The sequence below is a fragment of the Panthera onca genome, chromosome B4, assembly GCF_046562875.1.
Source record: "Panthera onca isolate mPanOnc1 chromosome B4, mPanOnc1 haplotype 2, whole genome shotgun sequence".
Lineage (NCBI taxonomy): Eukaryota > Metazoa > Chordata > Mammalia > Carnivora > Felidae > Panthera > Panthera onca.
In genome coordinates, this window is record NC_138345.1 from 128,937,521 (window position 1) to 128,952,675 (window position 15,155).

Genomic DNA, 15,155 nt, shown 5'->3' on the forward strand with positions numbered 1-15,155 from the left:
GGGCACAGCAATGCCCATGGTTGATATGGGAGGAATATTATCACTTTGTCCCTGCCTGAAAATCACCTTCCTAAACATAGTAATAAACAAGACAAACTAACTGTAATACAATTTACAGTAATTATTTTATCTACTTGTCTGCTTGCTAATGGCATCTCCTCTCTGATCTATAACCCTATCAAGTAGGGGTTCGTCTTAATATATTTCTCCTACTTAACCTCGTATCTGATGCACAGTAGGCACCAAATGAATTCTTGCTGAATGAAGGATTGATTGAAAAAATTCCCCAGATCCATGCCATGCACTAACACCCAGAAATACTAGACTCTACATCCATTGATGGATTGCTGTATTGCTGATACAGCCATCCATAAGGACATATGCTCTAAATATAGGAAGTCGTCACATATAGAGCACACCGATTCTAGAGCAGTTTGAGCAGGACCCTGCAAGCCCTATACCAACCCTGGTTATTCTGGTTTTCAGAGTTTATGATGACTGGCTTTAAATATGTGATTTAAATGAAGGATTTGACCCAAGGTCCATCCAAGCAGACTGCATATACCTGACATTGGACACGTGACTTGACAGTGGACATGTGACTTGACTTTACGCCAGGTCCAGCTTCACTGGTTGCCAAATCCCCAAGGGAGAGGGTTCTGTGGTTTGTCCTGAGTGCCAGGTGTTACCTTCCCAATTGTAGGTTCCTCTAGGATCTGCCCAGGCTGCCTGAAGGACAAGTTCTCATTCCCAAGCAAGGGGGTCTAAGTACCATGGGTGGGCTTTGAGTGCCCTCAACAGAATCCAGGGTGAAAAAGAATCAAACATGAGCTCAGAATGGCAGATGGAGGCATCTCAGTCCTCCCAGGAGTCCATGGCAAAAGCAATTTTCAAGGGAAAATAGTGCAAGGATGGGGGTGGGGCAGGGCATCCGCTGAGTACTCCCAATCCTCTCACCAGAGCATCCGCATGACAGATGACCTTCATGTCATTGTCCCCGATCACTCAGCCCTTATAAACCTAGCCCACAGAACAAGGGCCCTCTTCTGCTCAGGAAGCTAGCACCACAGAATCCCAAATACACAGAGGGCTAGACCCAGAAAAATTGCTCTGGAGGGAAGTTAGGGCGGAAGCCTCTAGGACCTCAAATCTCTCAAGTGCCAACCCACTGAGGTCTCCATAGAGATGCTTCTTTCAGAGTTCCTTCTAAAAACTCAGAATTTTAGGGGCGCCTGGGTGGCGCAGTCGGTTAAGCGTCCGACTTCAGCCAGGTCACGATCTCGCGGTCCGTGAGTTCGAGCCCCGTGTCAGGCTCTGGGCTGATGGCTTGGAGCCTGGAGCCTGTTTCCGATTCTGTGTCTCCCTCTCTCTCTGCCCCTCCCCTGTTCATGCTATGTCTCTCTCTGTCCCAAAAATAAATAAAAAAACGTTGAAAAAAAAAAAATTTAAAAACTCAGAATTTTAGAGGCACCTGGGTGGCTCAGTAGGTTAAGCCTCTGACTCTTGATGTCAGCTCAGGTCACCATCTCGCAGTGCGTGGAATCAACTAGTGCATCAGGCTCTGTGCTGACAGTGCGGAGCCTGCTTGGGATTCTGTCTCCCTCTCTCTGCCTCTCCCTCCCCTTTCAAGACAAATAAACTTTAAAAAAAATAATAATAATAAAATAAAAAATAAAAACTCAAAATTTTAAAATAACTCCAGGGGGTAGTGGAGAGTGGCAGAAAGAGGTTGGGTTTGGGTGACAGAAAGGTTAGGTCCAAGCCGCGACTCTGCCGCTTGCTAGCAACTAACAGAGAGACCTTGAGTGAGTCACTTCCCTCATCAGGCTTTAATCCCTTCGAATCACGACTCTCCTCCCCACGGAGGCTGTGAGCAACAGAGGCGGTAATGCAGTGATGACTTTGGAAAGGGTCCCGCTGTCCCCCCGTGAGACATGTCAGAGCCGTCCAAAGATGGGGGACACTCGGACACGGTGCTTCCTTCCTTCCGTCCTTCCTCTCTTCCTCCTTTCCCCGAATCACAGTGGGGGCCTTGTCAGTTGCACACCCCTCCTTGCACAACCTCCCATTTGACCCACCCCCCCCCCACTACCGGAAGCAGACCCTGCCAGCCTCTCCCCAGTAGCAGTCACCTGTCTTCCTCCTATCAATCAGACCCCAGTTTTGTCCAGGAACTGAGCTGTTTCCTGACTGACCAGGAAAGGCGGCCCCGGCACAGTCCCAGGAAATGAACCCTGAATAATTTCATCTGTCGTGGTCATTTCATTCTTTCTGGCAGTGATTGGTTTACGTGTGGGCATGTGACACAGTCCCAGCCAAGGGGAAATAAAGTCTCCTCTCCTCGGAGACTTCTGGGAAAGGCTTTCTTCCATGATAAAAAGAGTGGGGGAAGGCAGGCCCACTTGTGTGTGTCTGAGGCCACAAGCCTGGAGCTTCTGGAACCATCCATCTACCAGTCACGTGGGGTCAAGCATGGAGACAAAAACCAGCTCTTTGGGGAAGACAGAGGAGAAACTGGAAAGTTCCCAGCCCTTGACATTGTTATCATACCTGAATTAGCCCGTCCTGGATCAGTCCTCCAACCTGTGCACACCACCAAGCCAACCAACAAACCCCCTATTGTTTAAGCCTCTCGTGTTAGGAATTTGGTTACTTACAGCTGAACTCATCCTGATACACACGCCCTCCCAGATGCCGACACACTCCGCTTATAACGCGTCTCCACTTTATCCCTGGTGTTTGCCTTCACCAGCTCTCCGATTCCTGAGCCATTGCTCACAAGAACACCTATGGTTCCGTGTTGTCTTGGGGGGGGGGGGGGAAGGGGCGCTGAAATTCAAATCCAAGGAGCCTAAAGTACCTTCCCTCACCTGGCCACTCGCTAGCTCGCCATCCTGTTTTGTCTTATTTACAACATGAGCATGGATGGAAATGACATCAGGCATTTAGTTACCATCTCTGTTCTCAAAGTAAGCTCCAGGGGAAGAGGGAGGCTGTCGATTTGGATCCCAACTCTCATTCCGGCACCGCAGTCACGGTCTGGCACGTCAGAGCAGGTGCTTGAAAAATGTTTGATGGATGCATAAATGAACAGATGGCTCCAGCCCACTTTTCCAGCACGTTCTTCCTAAATACCTCTTCAGAAGATGAAATCCTTCTCCCATCAGTGAAACTAGTCATGGCACACGATGCAGGGTCCCTTGATTTGTCTGCGTGTTTTAGAATAGAATAAATGGGGGAGCTCGTGTGCGATGACTCCCCTGCCTGTCTCCTTCCTTCCTCCACGTTACAGCATCCTTTGATCCAAACGGCCACCCAATCTCTGACTCCTCTGAAGTCCTACTAGATCTCCCACCCCCGACCCCCCACCACTTTGAAGTTTGTCTCACTGGCGCAGGTCCAGCCATGTTCTTTCCTCCCCCACCCCCAAATGTGAGTCCCTCAGGGCAGACAGAGTCTTGGTCTCGGGCATCTACGTGTCCCTCGTGGGTGGCACACGGGTTTGTGGGATGAACACAGTGTGAATGCCAGGGCTGTGGCTAGCCTTGGGGGCAGTGGGTTGGAAGGAGACCACAGGGGGGCTTCCTTAACCTGCTGGGGAGTGAGGCTTACCCCAGAGAGAGGCAAAATATAAGGGAATCAGAGGAGGTGCTAAAAATGACAGGTGTAACTCAGGCAACTTCTCTCTCTGGGACTCGGCTCATCAGTACAATAACAGGCTTGGATCAAATGGTCTCCGGGGATTATGGCAAGAGGAGCAGGGTTTTAGAGCAGGACCGACCTGGGTTTCAACACTGCTTCTGCCACCTTGCCGCGTAGCCTCACACCCCCACCGCTCCACCTCTCTGGACGCATCTCCTCAGCTCCAAAATGGCGTGAATGAAACCCGCTCGATGGAGCTATTGGGTGGATTAAACAAGGCAGTGAGTGCACAGCTTCCAGCTCCTGGCCTCTCCTCCTCTCCTTGCTGCCTCTGCTGCTTCGGCCCCTGATGTGCCTGTCCTCACCCTTGACCAGTTACCGCAAGTGCCCCCACACATTTCTCTGCCCCAAGTGGAGGGGAAGACGCCCTCCCAATCAATGACTCCTTCAGCCCGCCAGCGCTGGCCTGACCGCTGTGGGACCCTGGCCTCCTGACCATAAAGGTAGACAGCAGGCATTTTACAGTGCATTCACCAGGCTGGTTCATTTTCCTCCTGGCACAGGGAGAAATCCATTTCCCCATACCACCACCACCCCCGCCCCCGCCCCTTGCATCTAAGCAGGGTCATGTGACTCATTCTGGCCCCAGAGCATGAGCAGGAGTACATTAGCCACTCCCACTTCTGACTCACCAACATTCCCTCCCCTTCCAGGGAAAACTTGGAGGGTGGCAGCATGGCCGCCTGGAAGGAGCCCCGGTGACCAACTACATCAGGCTTTGGCATGGCTGAGCAGCGACGCTCCCAAGATTGCAGGGTTCGCTCACTACAGCATGGGAGCCCAGACCCCCCGACTCCATTGGATAGCCTGACGCTCACAAAGGGCACCGCTTCTAAACCAGGACTCATGATATTTACCTCTCCCCATCTCAGGGCCAGTCCCTCACTCTCCAGACTCCTCCTCTGTAGGAAGTGGGGGGTCAGTCTCCCCTCCCCCCACCCCCTGCAAGAATGTTGGCTTCTAGTGTTCTCAGGCACATTCACAGTCTCTCCTGGGGCATCTGTCCCTCTCGTGCAAACTGGCTCCTTGCACCCAGCATGGCCTTCTGGAGCTCCCCAGTGGAGTACTTAGATCAGACTGTGCCCAGATATCCACCGCACCTCCGTGGTCTGGGCCTCAGTCTCCCCACATACACCGTAAGAACTCAGAAGCCTTTCCTCCTCTGACATTTGCAAGCCCAGGGAAACACTTCTGACTGGCCCATGGCTGACAGCACCCTGGCCGGGCCTCCAGCCTCCATGTGACCCATAAACTCTCTTAACTGAGCAAACACATTTTATGGGGCCTGGGGACACTTCCTGGTGGCCCATTCCCATCCTCCCTTGTCCTGCTCCCCAGCATGGCACCTCCCCAGGGCCCTGCTTCCCATCCTTCAGCAACACAACACGCTGCCTCAGGGCCCCCTCCCCCAACACCTGCATCACTGCCTCAGGGTCCCCTCCCCCAACACCTGCATCGCCAGGCTTGAGGAGGGTGGAGAGTTTCTTCTCTTATCAGCTGTTTTACTGCCCCCTCCTCCCTAGTTACACAGAAATTGGGAGTAGAATTCCCAGGAAGGACAGATGGGTGCCTTGTCAGCTCCCAGCCAACAGTTTACGGGACAGACAGAAAGCGTTCCCTCCGTGCTGTCTCCGGAGACAGGGAAGGGGCATGTAAGTCAGGAAAAAGCAGAAAGGACATCGAAAGGAAGGGAGAGGCACCCTGGGCCAGGAGCCTCTGGAGAGGCTTGCAAAGTGAGGCCAGGGAGGGAGTGGAAGGAAGGCCAGAGACCCCTGCACTCAGTCCAGATCCGTCCCAGAGAGCCAGCCTGCGGTGGTCCAGACATCCCCTTCCTAAGCCTCCACCTGCCGGACAGAAGCACAGATGTGCCAGAAAGCCTATTCTGGAGTCCAGAAGCAGCAGAACTAGAAGTCCAAGAGGGTTCCTGGGAATACCTCTCAAGCTGTAGGGTGGCCTGGATCTGAGTTGGCCACCTGGGGCCCAACGGTGGCACTCCAGCCTGCCAGAGGCTGCCCAGAGCCGGCAGGAAAGGGCCAGAAGCCAGAGAAAAGGCAAAGGTGGACACATTGCCTCTGGGTCGTTGGGAGCTGGCTCCACCTTCCTTCTAGCTTTTTGCCTTACTCCCCACTGACAGGGACCTCAGGGACCCTGACCCAGCCTGGGGATTTTGAAAGCGACCACCCCAGAGAAGACCTTTTGCAGTACAACTGAACCCAGCCTGGCAATGGTGACTCCTTTGACATCAAGCCTGCGGGAGCTCTGGGCCCACAGGCATGGGGTACAGCCTGTTCCAGCTCTCCCAATGTGACCTGCCTCCTTGATCCCAGGGGTGTTTGAAAGGAGCCCGTGGAAGTCCCCATGGAGACAGAATCGTGCTTGGATCATCTGACCTGAGGAGCCCCGTCCTCCACCTCTGCTTGCCCTTTTGATTATTACAGGAGTTTCAGGGGAGGAAGTACGCCACCCTCCACCATTGTCGCCCTGGACGCACACAAGGTCCCCTTCTGTCCCTCTGCCTCTCACAGAGTGCGCCAAGGCTAGCCCTGTCCTCTGCGGGGTATGGAGAGGAAGAACTCAGGGCGCTGTGGGGCGCCAAAGAAGCTGGGGCTGTCCTTCTCCATCGAGGAGATCTTAAAGAGGCCCACAGAGAAAAGCCATGTGGTCAGGCCGGAAGGGGCAGGTGGACAGGGCACCAGACAAGCAGCAGCTCCAAGCTCCGGGCCGGAGGGGCCCCTGAAGGCCCAGCCCCAGGGTAAGTGTCTTCTGGTCATTTCTTTTCCATTCCCAGGTCCCCAAGAGCCAGCAGGGCTAAGGCAGAGCAAAAGCTGCTCTGTATCAATAGAAGAGAGGACCCCAAAATTCCAAGAGAGGTCAGATGTTGGGCCTTAAATACCCTTCTGCCTCGCCAGGACTGAGGTTTTCCAGATGCAGACGCCAAGGAAGGCTCCATTCGTTGCAGGATGCAGGGACGTGGGGCTTGTTCCTGCAAGCAGGCCACAGCTGAGAATGCCAGGTCCCATTTACCTCTACAGCATTTCCGCTGCAGCGGCTGCTGCCCTAGAGTCCCCTCTTTCGTTTCAGTAGAAACGCACGATTATCATCACTTGACAGGTGAGGAAACTCACCTGTGAAAGGGAAGAGGTGGATGGTGTCTGTCCCCAGGCTACGCAGCCAGTGAGCGGAAGATCTGAGAGCAGGAACCGGTCGGTCATGGCTGTCCCCAACACCTGCTCAGTCTGACACGTTGTTCTTTGTAAGCAGAGTTCAGCCGATGTGTCTTTCCGTGGCTGAAGCTTAGCCTGGGATCTGCCCATCCTGATCACCGTCCCAGGCCAGCGGCCCACCCCAGGGCATGTCCCCCAAACCACAATGACAGGGCAGATCTCAAAGCCCTTCTTGAGAGCCGGTTTGAGGAAGGGCATTGAGGTGGACACATGCACCTGCTGGGGGTCAGGAATGCTCCGGGTCACTCTCCAGCCTACCCTGCTTCGTGACCTCAGTAAAGTCCCTTCCACTCTGGCCTCAGCCTTACCCTCCAGAAACCGGTTGAGTGAGGGAAGAGAGAGGGAGCCAGGGATGTCACAAGGGTCTGCTGGAGCCTGGTAGTTGGTGACACTGGAGTATCTCACTCACGAGCTTCCCAGTTCTTTCCTCTTTCTACCCTCTTAATCCAAGGAAAGGCCCAAAGGGCAGCTCAGAGGAGCCCACAGTGCCTTTTCCTACCATCACCGAGCCCTGCTGTCTCACCCAAGTTCAGCCTCCCAAAAGGGGCTTGTGCTCAACCTCAGGCAAGGAGAAGACCCTGGAGGGCTGCCCGTCCCTGGGGAAGCTGGCGGGTTTTCCCGGGCTGAGTCAATCAATAGGAGAGAGTCCCCAGCTTCCTTTCCGGAAGCTCACTAAAATCTTCCAGTGAAATCAATGAGCATTAGAAACAGTTCTGGGAGTCTAACCTAAGTCTGGCTTGCTGCAGCCACATAAAATCCACCACTGCCCTCTCTGTCCTAATGAGAGGAAAAGATAAGTGGGGGAGGGGAGAGAGGGAGGAGAGGCCAGATCCCCCCTCTCAGAGCAGCTTCCCTCCCCCTGGCCTGATAATGGCTGATGGCAAAAAGGGACCCACTCCTTCTAAACCTCCCCTTGAAGATGCCGGCATGCCCCATGTCAGCTATCCTGTTGGACCCAGAGCAGACCCTCTAGTAAGGGTTTGCCAAGATAGCAGTCGTCACAAGAGTAGTGCCCTATGGCCCTCACGGCACTCCCCTCCCTGTCCCCCATGGAATTGCCACAGTTGTGAGGCCCACCTTACAGATGATAGAACGATGAAGAGAAGTCACCTGCACAAGTGACCTGATTAGTTAGCAACAGAATTGCACCCTGGTGGCCTGAGACCATCCAGTCTAGATCATTCCTGAACGTGGCTTAAATCTATACATCTCCCGCTACACTGGCATCGAGCATCTCCAAAAGACTAGAGAAGGTCCCGCTGGTGGTTTTGGAAATGAGTTTGAGGACTACACAGACCGAGATTATTTACGTCAAGAGTTCTGTAAGGATTCCTACACGCACCTTCTACTCACAACACAGGATACCGGTCATCCATTTATGGTCATGCTGTGAGGTTTCCTGTTAAAATGGATTTATTTGTGTAGGTAAAACAAAAAGCCTATTTGGGAAAATGCTTGACAAATAAGAATACAGACAGGATGCCAACATGTCAGAAACTACAAAAGTAACTTGGAGAAATTGCAAACGAGCTGGAGTCTGTGAGAGGTTAGGCCAGGAGGATGGGGAGCTGGGACTCCAGGAGTCTGGCCTCCGAGCCCCCGGCTGGTGCTAATTCACAGGAGGACCTCAGGCAAGCTGTTCCCCTTCCTGAGTCTCCATTTCCCCATCTGTAACATGGAAGAGCAGGATTAGAATGTTCTTAAGATCCCTCCCAGCTCCGACGTGTGTGATGACCGATGCCTCCACAAACTGGTCACTAGAAAGCCCCGGTGGTGTCACCTGGGGTCATTTTCTGTGGCAGAAGCTTCCTCCCTGCAGAGGGGAGTGGCGGGGGTGGGGGGTGTCCATGCCAGGTGGGAGCAGGGTAACCAGGCGGGCAAGAGGGCAAATGGCCTCGGCAGCCTCTGCCTCTCCCGCCTTCACAGGGCCCCGTCCCCACCGGGTGCTTGTCGCTGCTGCTAATGCCTCTCCGCCTCTCTGTCCTGCTTTCCCTCCAGCACGCGGGAGCCCTCAGATAATGGAAGGCACCGGAGATGGTGCATCCACGGCCCCCCACCCCAGTAATAAAAACACAGAAATAAGCTTAACACTTAAAGGGGTTCACAGAGTGACTCACGGACGTGGCCTGGCAAGCATGACCTCTCTGTCCCAAATACCCAGACAGCTTGGAAACATGCAGCACTACAGTCCCAACATCCCCAGACTCTGCCTCTGGGTCTAGCATGGTGCCCAGGAATCTGCATTCTTTTTTTTTTAATGCTTTTTTATTTTTGAGAGAGAGAGAGAGAGAGACAGAGCCTGAGTAGGGGAGGGGCAGAGACAGACAGAGACACTAAATCTGAAACAGGCTCCGGGCAGAGCCCGACATGGGGCTCGAACTCGTGAGCCATGAGATCGTGACCTGAGCCAAAGTTGGAGGCTCAACTGACTGAGCCACCCAGGCGCCCCCCACCCCTGCCCTTTTTTTTTTAATGTTTATTTATTTGTTGAGAGACAGGGCGGAGGGGCGGGGCGAGGGGCAGAACAGGAATCTACATTCTAAAGTTTATTTACTTTTTTGAGAGACAGTGTGTGCACATGCCAGTGGGGGAGGGGCAGAGAAAAAAGGAGAGAATCCCAAGCAGGCTCTGTGCTGTCAGCACAGAATCTGACGCAGGGCCCGATCCCACGAACTGTGAGATCGTGACCTGAGCTGAAATCAAGAGTAGGACACTCAACAGACCGAGCCACCCAGGTGCCCCGGGAATCCTCATTCTAGCAAGCTCTCCCAAATGACTCTGATGTAGGTGGTCCAAGGACCACTCTTCGAGGAGGCTGAGGCCCAGGGACGCAAAATGGCTGGTTCAAGCTACAAAGCCAATATGTTATGTGCAAGCACAGGGCCGGCTCAGACATCCAGGCCGGGGCCAGTGCTCTGCCTCCCGCTCCTCTCATGGCAGCGACCCTCATAAACTTGGCCTCAGACCCTCCCCGGTCTCAAGCCAACGGAAATATCTCGGAGGGTCTCCAGGATGCTGAGCCCAGCTGCCCACTCACTCCGGAGAGAGGCAAGCCCCCTGAAGCCCAGGACCCTCCAAAGTCAAGAGGGGCCTAGGCAGCAGGAAACCACTTTGTACTAGCTCAGACTCAGGGAAGAGAGAGGTCATCTATGCCACTGATGACCCTTTGTAGGGAGACTGTGATGCCCCGGAGCAAAGGGAAAAGGAAGGTAAGGAAGAGGCCACCCCAGTGGGTAACCAGTGCCAGGCTTCCGGCCTGGCATCTGGGAGAAGGGGGACACAGCTTTGTCCCCATCCAGTCACTTGGTGGCCGACTGCTGAGTGCTTACTCTGGGCCAGGCTGGGGACTGGAGAGTGAACAAGGCCAGCTCTGGTGACCGTGCCCCTGCAGCGGGGGTGGGATCCGCAGCTGGAGAGTCCTGGCGACACCCCCTTGGGGCAGCGCTTCTGTGGTGGATCTGGCCAGGGGCAGGTGGAATCCTCGGGATGTGAGGGAACCCTAGAGCAGCGGCCAGCAAAGGGCCACTTGGACCCCGCCCTCACAGCTAAATAGCAGACAATGTGTGAATGAGGGGTATGTTGGTGTTCCCACACAACTTTATTTATAAAGCCAGGCGGAGGGCCAGATTGGTTGTAGTTTGTCAGACCCAGTCTGTGACATTCAAAGTCCTTCGCAGACTCTGGTGCCTAAGCTCAGCTTCTCCTGCCCTTCCCCCACCCACTCAGCCCCACCCCCCTCCCTGATCTCTACCCTCCAGGCACACAATCTTTCCTGCCCTTTAAATGTCTCCAAACCTTGGGGAGCCTGGGTGGCTTAAACTCCCAACTCCCGACTTCCGACTTCGGCTCACGTGACGATCTCACGGTTCATGGGTTCGAGCCCCGTGTCGGGCTCTGTGCTGACAGCTCGGAGCCTGGAGCCTGCTTCCGATTCTGTGTCTCCTTCTCTCTCTGCCCCTCCCCACTTGCAATCTGCCCCACCCCTCTCTCTCTCAAAAATAAATAAATGTAAAAAAAAAATGTAAATGTCTCCAAACCTTTGCCCTTCAGAAGCCACAGCTCCTCCTCCGCGTCTACCTCCTTTTCCTCTTCTTTCTGTTCCCCTCCCTGCCCTCTTCCTCGCCAGGTCCTGTTGTAACAAATTGCCATAAAATGAGTGGCTTAAAACAACAGAAACTGATTCTCACAGTGCTGGAGGTCAAAAGTCTGAAGGAGCCCCTGGTTTTCCTCTCTCTCTTCTCTCTTCCCTGTCTCCCTCCTCCCCCTCCTCTTCCCCCTCTCCCCACCCCTCCCTGCATCTCCCCCCACCAATGCCTGGAACCCGAGGCAACTGGCAGTGCTCCGCCCCTGGTCCTGGGAATTAGGAATCCTGGCTGGGACTGTGGTCAGCCCTGCGGGTGTCTCATCGCCTCATCGCAGCTCATCATGAGCTGCTCCCAGACAGGTAGACCTAGAGACTCCCATCAGAGCAGACAGCAGCGGGGCAGGAGCCCAGAGCTAAAAGCTTGGATGTCCCCAGGATAAGTGTGGTTTTGGTCTCTCTCTGCCGGAACCCCCCTCTCAGTCCCTGCCTCCAGAGCCACAGTCTAACAAGACCCTGGAGACATTCCCATAGGGCACCTGGAGGCTGATTCTAGAATCAAGAACCTGGCTGAATCTTAAACCCTGTGGGAGTTCAAGGAAGAACAAGGCTTGGTCACAGCTTACAGAAAAGCATTGTCTCTCTGGAGCCTCCCCCCCTCCAAAAAGCAGACCGGAAGGAAAGGATTTGAGCACAAGTGGTTTATTTGGGACATGCACAGACACCAGCACGGAGGTAGTGAAATAACACAAGGAAGGGAGGGCGGTGATCAAAGGGTGTGTGATTAAGCCAGTGGCCACTGTGGGAAACTGAAGTTTAAATCCTTTAGGAAATGAAGCAAATATACTCCTCAGAATTATCTGGGCTTTTTAGCTCAGAAATACATATCCTGGCAGTAGGGCATTGATCTGGAGCACAGAAAGGTCTGAGGGATACAAGCAGGGCATTGACAACATTACTATAATAATAGGGCCCAGACTATCAGAGCCAGGAGAAATCAGAGGAGACAGAGGGCACAGAAAACATTGGTCGTCATTTAAATTTGATTTATCCATTGTATTCCTCATCCGGGCACGCAACAAAGAGCCACCGAAATCGACTGAGTGGCAGGCATATCTATGGCGGCAAAACGAATTATCCCAAAACTCAGTGGCTTCAAATAACAATTAACATGAATTGTCTGACTCAGATTCTGTGGATCCGGAATTTGGGAGTGACTTCACTGAGTAACTCTGGCTCTGGGTCCTTCGTGGGACTGCAGTTAAGATGTTGTGTGGGGCAGTCACCTGAGGGCTGGATCAGAATAAAAGATTGGCTTCCAAGGTAGTCACTCCGTGGCTGGTGAGTTGGTGACAGTTCAGCTGGCTGAGGAGGAGACCTCAGTTTCTCCCCACGCAGGGCTCTCCGCATGCCACTAGAATGTCCTCACAAGATGGCGGTGGCTTCTCTCAGAGCGAGCAATCCAAAAGGGAGAGAGTCAGGTGGAAGCTGCATCCTTTTATGACCCACCATGAGAAACCTCCTAGCCGCATTCCCACAGCATTCCATTGGCTCTGTGAGTCGTTGAGTTGGGCCACACTCAAGGAGGAAAGAATTCCAAGCGAGAAGCGTCCAAGAATTTGCACACCTACCTTAGCTGGGAGTGGGGACAATGTGGGAACAAAACGTTAAGCTCGGCATCTGCCCTCACGTAGCATCTAGTGTAGCAGGGGCAACAAACAGCCATCCGATAATCACAAGTGAAAGTTCAATGACAACTGTGGTCAAGTGCCGGGGAGAAGGTGACATGGTAGAGGGCCTATGTCAAGAGAGGTTTGGTCTGCCAGCAAGGGCTTCCAGAGGACATCGTGGTTGAGCTGCAGTCCGAAGGCTGAGTGGGGGGAAATGTGGATCCCCCCAACTCTATGCAGAGAAAACACCAAAGACAGGGACTTGTTCAAGGGAGGCAAGATGAGGTCTGAAAGCAAGAAAGGAGCCAAGCCGCACCAGGCCATACGGGGCATGGTGGGGATTCTTATTTTTGCTTTGAATCCGAAAAAGAATGAAGAGGCATTCTAGGGTCTTAGTCATGAAAAGGTGCAATGACCAATAGTCATGAGAACTGTTGGGTTCCAACAGACAAAGACCATCTCAGGTTAGCTGAAACAGAAAAGGAAATGAGTTGCCTTGGAGAACATGAAGCAGTCTTCTCAAACCGAGCTACGGGAAGGGCAGGATCATAAGCAGGCATCAGCCAAAATGGGAGCCAGAATCAACACCATTAGGTCTCTCCAGCTGCCTCTGTCTGCATGCGGCTCAACTTTCCTCCCTCCAGATGACTCCCAATAACACCAAGGTTTCCATCACCCTCCAGGAACTTCTCTCAAGCTCTCTAAAGTCCCAAGTCCAAGAGCCCCAGAGGAGGGACCTGTTGGCCAAGCCTGAGTGAGATGCCCACTCCCAAACCCATCAACCATGGCCAGAGGGGGATGTGTGGGGGCCCCGCCGGGAGTCTTCTTCGTGCTGGTCCTCTTCTTCTCTCACACTGTTCCATGCTGGGATGATGGCTTCTGATTTCAGGGTCCTTCTAAGTCTTCTTTGGTATCTTCAGTCTCCAGATATGGAAATGTCAAAGCGTTTGCTTTGTTTTCCGTTGTTTCATCAAAGGCGTGTCCCTAATGAGGCTCACTTCCCCAGGTGTTCTGCATAACCAGCTGTTAACCTGGCAGTTGTTAAGCCATTTGGGGGTCAGAAACAGCTCTTCCCCCTGTTTACAGGGCTTTGGATACCTCTAATCTAAGCACTCTGCATGCCTGTGCTTGGGTTGGCCACAAAGAGAACGGGTAACTTCCTCCTCAATTCCAGGCAGGAAGGAAACTAAATATGGATTCCCCCATCACCCGGGAACCAGTTCTGTGACACTTCCTGTGTCACACCATGAAACGTCCTCCAGATTCATACCCTGTGGTGTCTGTTCCCACAAGTGTAGACTGGAGAGGAATAGGGGCAGGACAGGAGAACACACATGCATACACTCTAAAAGCCCGTGAAATCAGGAAAGCCTGGGTGGCTCAGTGGGTTGAGCATCTGACTCTTGGGCTCTGCTCAGGTCGTAACCTCACAGTTGGTGGGACAGAGCCCTGCATCAGGCCCACATCGGGCTCCATGCACTGACAGTACAGACCCTGCTGGAGATTTGCTCTCTGCCTCTCCCCTGCGCTCTCTCTCTCTCTCTCTCAAAACAAATAAACTTTAAGAATAAATAAGTGAAATCAGCCCCTGTCCCAGTTCTCTGTGCCCACCCCACCCCACGCCCCATGTTTTGGCCTCACCAGACCTACACATGCGGTCACGAGACTCACGTTGTCACAACATAGATAGAGCACGGGAACCTGACAAAGTGTTCCAAGAACACAGAGGAGGGGAATAATGAACTGTGTTTGAGACCCTCCAGGAAGGCTTCAGAGAGGAGGTGTCCTCTGAGGTGGAGCCAGGCAGAGAAGGGGAGAGGACCAGGCACACAGAAGCATGTGCAGGGATGCCCTGAGGGATAAAAAGGCATATTCCTTTCGAGCCACAAAGAAATCCAGTGTGGCTGGGCATCTAAAACTCCCGGAGCAGTGGAAGGGATGAGTGAAATGAGGAGACTGAAGGTCAAGTGCACTAAGCCAAGACCTTTGGCCTTTATTTATGCACATCGGCATTTTTAAAACCCGCGTTTGGGGGAATTGCAGGCTTCCACCAGGATGCACGGCCGGAGCTGCGGGGGACGAAGGGGAGACTGAGCAAGCTTCCCTCCAGGGCCCCCTGCACGTCAGTAAGAGAGCTCCACCATTTGTTTTGTGGGGCTCCACATACAATTCCCTTTAAACAAAGGGTACACCTGCTATTAGAAAAAGAAAAAAGATATACAAACAAAAAGTGGGGGGAGTGAGTGTGTGTGTGTGTGTGCGTGTACAATTCCCTTTAAACAAAGGGTAGACCTGCTATTAGAAAAAGAAAAAAGATATACAAACAAAAAGTGGGGGGAGTGAGTGTGTGTGTGTGTGTGTGTGTGTGTGTGTACATAGGATACATTATGAAAATGAGGCCGTGCACATGGAAAATAACAATCCTCTTCTGCTGGGAGAGAGCATGAACCCCGTCATCCCTGGGGGCAGGTCAGCAAA

At 53.2% G+C, this 15,155-nt stretch overlaps 1 protein-coding gene and 1 long non-coding RNA gene across 2 annotated transcripts in view; one reads left to right on the plus strand and one right to left on the minus strand.

The window, feature by feature from the left end:
* Nucleotides 1-220: 220 nt before the first annotated feature.
* Nucleotides 221-7,647, minus strand: LOC144612733 (uncharacterized). Its single transcript, XR_009616967.3, has 4 exons — nt 6,828-7,647; nt 3,782-3,899; nt 1,472-3,209; nt 221-1,232 (listed from the first exon to the last, which is right to left on the minus strand). It is a non-coding gene; the product is annotated as an uncharacterized LOC144612733 (long non-coding RNA).
* ISX (intestine specific homeobox) overlaps nt 4,679-15,155 on the plus strand; it is a 23,375-nt gene continuing 12,898 nt past the window's right edge. The window contains exon 1 of the mRNA XM_060656500.3: nt 4,679-6,454. Coding sequence (XP_060512483.3) covers nt 6,262-6,454 — 193 coding nt within the window. The 5' untranslated portion in view covers nt 4,679-6,261. The remainder of the gene's footprint in view (nt 6,455-15,155) is intronic.